The sequence below is a fragment of the Triticum aestivum genome, chromosome 5D, assembly GCF_018294505.1.
Source record: "Triticum aestivum cultivar Chinese Spring chromosome 5D, IWGSC CS RefSeq v2.1, whole genome shotgun sequence".
Classification (NCBI taxonomy): Eukaryota; Viridiplantae; Streptophyta; class Magnoliopsida; order Poales; family Poaceae; genus Triticum; species Triticum aestivum.
This window is the reverse complement of record NC_057808.1, coordinates 490,225,590-490,231,911: the sequence shown is the minus strand read 5'-3', so window position 1 is coordinate 490,231,911 and position 6,322 is coordinate 490,225,590. Positions and strand designations below refer to the sequence as shown.

Genomic DNA, 6,322 nt, shown 5'->3' with positions numbered 1-6,322 from the left:
AGATGTTTCTCAAGAAGAAAGCCCCTATGCATTTGGCCTAATTCGCACCAAAAATAGGCACTTTTGTTCTTCCAAGAAGAAAGCCCCTGGCATTTGGAAGAAAGCCCCTTGATAATTAGGCACTTATTTTTTGTCCACATTTTTTGTTTCAACTAAAACACCTTTTGATTCCGCAAAGAAAAAACTAAAACAACTTTTGAACTCGAAACATTGCAGATCAACATCACACAGGTACTACCATGTGCAGAAATATTTTTGGATTTTTTGGCACAACGATAATATTTTAAAATGATGCAACTTATCCAAAATTTGTAATTTAGCAAATTTATGTTTCATAAAAAAATCAAAAACTTGTTACGCACATAGTGGCACTTGTGTATAGCCGACATGCAAAGTTTCAAGGCTAAATTGTCTCTTGTTTGGAAGGAACAAAAAGGAGAAATTTTATATAAATATAACATTGATTTTTATTTTATTTTTGCATTGGAAGATAACATGAAGACTACGTGAGTTAGAACTAGCAATTTTGTTAATCTTCAATAGTTCAATTTTATTTTATTCATCTGGGTGTCTTGTGTTTCAAGAATACATATTTGAAACATCATGGGAAAACATCATTCTGGTTCTCGGATGCGTAAGAGAAAAGTTATGTAAAACATTATGTCATATACATTAAAATTGTTTATTAGTTTATTTTTTCATATGAGATAGGGGCCCGTTTTAGAGTGTTGTACATGGCCCCGAATTTTGCCGGCCCGGCCCGGTCTAAAAAAGAATACACACAAAGAACACACACACACACACACACACACACACACACACAAAATACACACAAAGTTGCCTGCAAGGCTGCAATATGCAAGCGAACCAACTTGTGGTTGGATGGTTAGGTGTATAGTATATCCCAATCCATCAGGGTTCAAGTCCTGGTGCTCGCATTTATCTTGAATTTATTTCAGGATTTTCGGCGAAACACTTTCAGTGGAAGGAGACGTTCCTGTTGACTACGAGGCGCTTACGGTGACTTCGTAAAATCTCAAGATGATATGCCGGCTCAGTCTATCGAAGGTGCACACAAGGGTAGGGTGTGCGTGTGTGCATTCATAAGGTGAGTGTATGCGCGTATATATTATAGTTGGGCAAACAGGTCGTGCTAACTAGGTCGGCCCGGTAGCACGCCGGAATGGCATGGCCCGGGCTAAACGAGCCAAGCACGGCACGCGGTACGCCATGGGCCATGCCTGGGCCTGAAGGCTGGGCACACGGGCCGGCACGGCATGGTCCGTTTAACTTTTTTTGAAATATATAAATATATATGTCATATATAAATACCTAGTACTCTAATATGTTCAATAATTTTGTAGTGCATGCGTACATTTGTAGCGCTCTAATATGTCTTTTTTTTAATCTTTTTGTAATACTTCACCGTATTTTTTATATTTTTTGGCCTTTCCCCCTGTTTTTTGAAGGTATTTCGCAGGAAAAAAATTCTAACCGACACGGGCCGCCCACTTAACTCCCGTGCCGTGCTTGGGTTGCTGCCTGCAGCACGTGGGCCGGTTTACGGCGGGCCGGGCCGGCCCGTTTGACCAGCTCTGATATATATATATATGAGCGCTTGTGTCTGTAGTGATGTTAAAAAAAGATGCAATCTCTACTTTTAATGGAGCAGTTGGTAATCTCGCTTCCAGGTTTTTTTTTTCGTCCCACCTCTCATGGTTTTTTTGGTACCTCCTCCCACCTTTGCTGGGTTTTTTTCGTAGATTTTTTCGTCCCCTCCCCCCACTTCATCGGTTTATTTTCGCGTCACCCTCTCACACAACGAAAGAAATATGAGCAGATCAGAACTTTCCATACTGGCGCAAGTTATTTAGTAATATAGAATCAATCACGAACAATCTCTAAAGATCAAATCTAAATTAATTAACCTTATCTTAAATCACTCAATCACATTAATTAGAAAACAAATAATTGATTTTTAGAAAAATTGCTCAATCACATTAACCTTACCTTAACTCACGGATGGTAATCAATCTTCAAACAAAAAAATCAATACATCGAGGGAGCAGTAAATAAACTCCCTTTCTTATGACATGTATATGATCTTCCCTTCCCTCACTGTTGTCGAGCGTTCTTGATTCTCGAGGCCGATGCTTGGGCTGCATCACTGGGTCACGACGGTGCCGGAGGACGAGGACAGCGAGGCCGGGTGCCGCGGCACCGCGTTGGCCGCGGCCGGTGAAGGGCGGCTTCCCTGGCCCTGGCCGTGGCCGTTGCCCTAGGAGTTGGTGCGGTGAAAGCGGCACTTGAAGGACCCGGCGTGGGTGGCCGGCGCGCAGACGCACTTGGAGCCCGTGGCCCGCGCCGGACGGTGCCGACGCCGACCCGGGCCACCTCCTCCGCGTATTCTTGGAGCTGTGGCTGGCCGATTTACATGAAATTAATTCCCTTAGTTGTGGTGGCAAATATAATACACATAATTCATATTGTTATGCACTAGCGTGTATGTGTGAAATAGATGGATTATGGTCCCGTACCCAATAAGGTGTATATGTGTGTGTTAGAGAGAGAGGGGAAGAGAGGGAGAGAGTGAGGAAGAGGGAGGGAGAGAGTGTGTATATGAAGATTTGATGGTAAAAAAAACGCCAATGTCACTTGATATGTATGAGAATATTAATATTAAACTTTTAAAGTTAATGTGGCCCCGTTGCAACGCACGTATGCAACAAGGATCCCAGAACAACGAAAACCAGCAAATAGACCGGTTTGGCTCAACGCTGGTAAGCAGATCGCGCACCCGACGCGATCCAGACCGCCCAGCACAGACGCCGACCCACGCCGCTGGCACTCCCGTCTCTCGGCGATCCTCCCTTCTCTGGCGACCGGCTGTCACCCCGTCCGCCCTCGCCGCCAGATCCGCGCGGCCACGCCCACCCGGCCTCGCTCCTCCTCTCGGGCCTCGGCAGATCTACGCGGGCGGCGACCCTCCCTAGCCATGGTGAGTTCCTCGTCCTCCCCTTTCCTGTAGATCCCCCGGGCTACGCCAGAGGTCGTGGGATCTCGTTTATCGTTCGGATCCGGATCTCGGAGAATAGGAGAGAATACCCACCAGTTTGCTATCAATTTGGAATTTGCAAGCCAGGCACAGCCAATTTAGCGGAATTTCTCGAGCTAGTGGATTTGCTCAACGGTGTTATGGAGAGAGTTCTGATCCCACTTCAAGAAGGAATTGCAGCCATGATCTTTTCTGTTTCTGTACGATATATGAATTGGGCAGCCGTTGCCCACCGATTCTGTGACTAGGCCAAACCCCCTTTGGAACGCCACGGTTGTTCTGTTGTAGTTTGGAGAAGTTTATAGTCTGTAGAGTGTAGACTGAATCTCCTTTTAAAATGCTACGTTTTTCAGTACCACATTGATGGCTGCTGGTGATCATATTTAAGGCACATTTCCATGTTTCCAGCTTATATTATTCGAGCGTAGAATGAACATGTAGAAAATAAACTTCTTGATTAACTGTTTCCTGTATCATGGTTTCAGAACACTACAGGTTTTAGGATTTCAACGGAATTGACTGATAGGACAAACTCTTTAGTGATACAACCATGAATGGCCCTGTTATGTAGTTGTACTTGTCCTGTTAATTATTGTACTCCCTCCGTTCCTAAATATAGGTCTTTTTAGAGATTCTAATATGGACTACATACGGAGCAAAATGAGTGAATCTACACACTAGAATACATCTATATTCATCCCTATGTAGTCCATATTCAAATCTCTAGAATGACTTATATTTAGGAACGGAGGGAGTATATTGGATGAGTCGAGCGGGCGATGCCCACATGTTTTACTGAATATCATGAAAAGTGTGGTTTTCTAAAAAAAAGTGATGCAGAATAGGTGTACTCGATAGTTTGTCAAGCTGAAGTGCACCGTTAAGATTTAATGGATTATACATTATATTTCAGTGTTTTTCTGTCGCAGTTGTTTGAAAAATCAAATATTTGTCTGTCTCTGTGCTCTGTGCAAGAGGTGGCTGCTTGTTGCCACTAGCACTGGATCTTGTTTCAGGTTCACTGTCACTTAATTTTCCTTTTCTTCTCTGCGTCTTCACAGATTAATTTCGTGCTCCTAATCAGCCGCCAGGGTAAGGTGAGGCTCACCAAGTGGTACTCGCCTTACACCCAGAAGGAGAGGACTAAGGTCAGCATCTTATACTGCTTTCTGTCGACAGCTTTTATGTCTGTTTGTCTGTGTGCTAATTAAACAACTTGCAAGTTGATGCAAATTATGTGTCAAAGCAGAGTTTGCTGTCATGTGTGTTTGTGCTAGTGTATGCTTATTATTATGAGTAGATTGTGACAGATGCTTCTTGTAACGATAAATTTCAGCTATTGTACTGTCTGTAACTCTCTATGACCTGTTCCAGGCTCCATCTTAAGCTAGCATTTGTGTTGCTGCCCAGTGTTGGTGATTTATGATTCTAGCTCTTTAACGCTTTATTGCACGTTTCGGGTATTTTCCTGGCCTCTTGGGTTCCCATTCAGTGTATTTGTTTTCTATGGAGGATGGCTAAGCATTGTAGTTGCTCATACAATGACAGAGATTTTACATTTAATCCTCTTAAATCGCTACTGCCAACTACATGTTTTTTGTTGGCTAGGAGGTTTGTAATGGTTAGCTAATTTTTTCACACCCTGCTCATTTTGAAAGGTCATCCGTGAGCTTAGTGGGCTCATTCTTACTCGAGGGCCAAAACTCTGCAACTTTGTCGAGTGGAGAGGTTACAAGGTTGTGTACAGAAGGTATGCTTTAGTAATAAGGAATGCCGTTGAGTCTATTCTGTTTGCAAGATATGCTTGTTAGCTAGTTATAAATCTGCTTATAATTATATACAGGTATGCCAGCCTCTATTTCTGCATGTGTATTGATGCTGATGACAATGAGCTTGAAGTCCTTGAAATTATCCATCATTTTGTTGAGATACTCGACCGCTATTTCGGCAGTGTAAGTTATTTCTCTTATGGATTAGCATTATTTTCTAGAATATACTATTGTTTTGACTTTCTTTTTCATAATTTCTTCAGGTATGCGAGCTGGATTTGATATTCAATTTCCACAAGGTAATCTCTTTCACATATGTTGAAATGTTGATGCTGAAGACCCAGGACTGGAGTTATATGCAAATTTTTCTTGCCTGAGTTATGCCATTTTTCTGAGTCATGGACTCATTTCATGAGTACCAATGGTGAAATTTGCAGGCTTACTACGTACTGGATGAGATTCTCATTTCTGGTGAGCTTCAGGAGTCTAGCAAGAAGAATGTTGCAAGACTTATTGCTGCACAGGTATTTACATTTCCATGACTAGTTAAGAGCGTATGGCTTTGGGTATTAAAATCTTTCTGTTCATTCATGTCTTGACTGTACCTCACGTTTTCTCCTATGATTCAGTGGAGTTCATTTATGTGCTTATATATTAGGATTAGCAACATCGTCTTCTAAATTCTGTTTGCTTATCCCCTGAATTACTTTGCGCTTCCAATATACGTTTGTACAAAAATAAGAACACATGTACACAAGAAATTGCAAAACCTGTCTTGGACTGCTCTTGAGAAGTACATAGTTGTATTAACTGTTTGCTTCCCTATTTGCACAGGATTCATTGGTAGAGGCTGCTAAAGAGGAAGCTGGCTCCATCAGTAACATCATCGCCCAGGCTACGAAGTAAAAGTCCGCGTCTGATGATGCCCCTCTGCTCTTTGGTTTATGCTTATGTTGGTAAATTTGATGTAATAGCTCCTTTGCTGTATCCATTTTCCCAAAGAAATACGACTCCCTGGATTCAGGCCTGTTCAGAATGAGTGATATGTAATTACAATGCATGTGTTCCTTTGCAACTGAATTTGGAATCTTCCAAAGATAAAACTGTCATGGAGATTGTTCACCAGTAGTCTGTTTAGTGGGTATTTAAGAAATATTTGTAAATTCTTGGTCTTAATTCGGCAGAGCATTATCTTGTGTTTAATCAGATTGGTTGTTGTGGCCGTGCTCATGTTGTCCTTCGGAAATAAATAAAATAACCCAAATGATAACGCCCACGCGTGTGGCATGTTTGCACATTGCCCACATGCCTTGATCCACGTTGATTTTGTTTTGCATGAATCCTAATGAAATTTGTTAGAATTTGAGTGCCATGTGAGCATCATCATGTGTGTGGGCGTTGGAGAGTTCGACCACACGCCCCGCAACACGCGGTTTGCCAGTTGCGCTGTGTGGGCGAGCTAGTTTCTGCCCACACAACCATCACCTAGTCCACGCGT

At 42.5% G+C, this 6,322-nt stretch overlaps 1 protein-coding gene across 1 annotated transcript; it reads left to right on the top strand.

Annotated features, from left to right (window-relative positions):
* Positions 1 to 2,708: 2,708 nt before the first annotated feature.
* On the top strand, positions 2,709 to 6,030 carry LOC123123091 (AP-1 complex subunit sigma-1). Its single transcript, XM_044543524.1, has 7 exons — positions 2,709 to 2,998; positions 4,117 to 4,203; positions 4,714 to 4,805; positions 4,899 to 5,007; positions 5,088 to 5,123; positions 5,262 to 5,348; positions 5,659 to 6,030. The coding sequence occupies exons 1-7, from the start codon at positions 2,996 to 2,998 to the stop codon at positions 5,728 to 5,730; spliced, it is 486 nt and encodes a 161-aa protein (XP_044399459.1). The 5' UTR covers positions 2,709 to 2,995; the 3' UTR covers positions 5,731 to 6,030.
* The last annotated feature ends 292 nt before the right edge of the window (positions 6,031 to 6,322 follow it).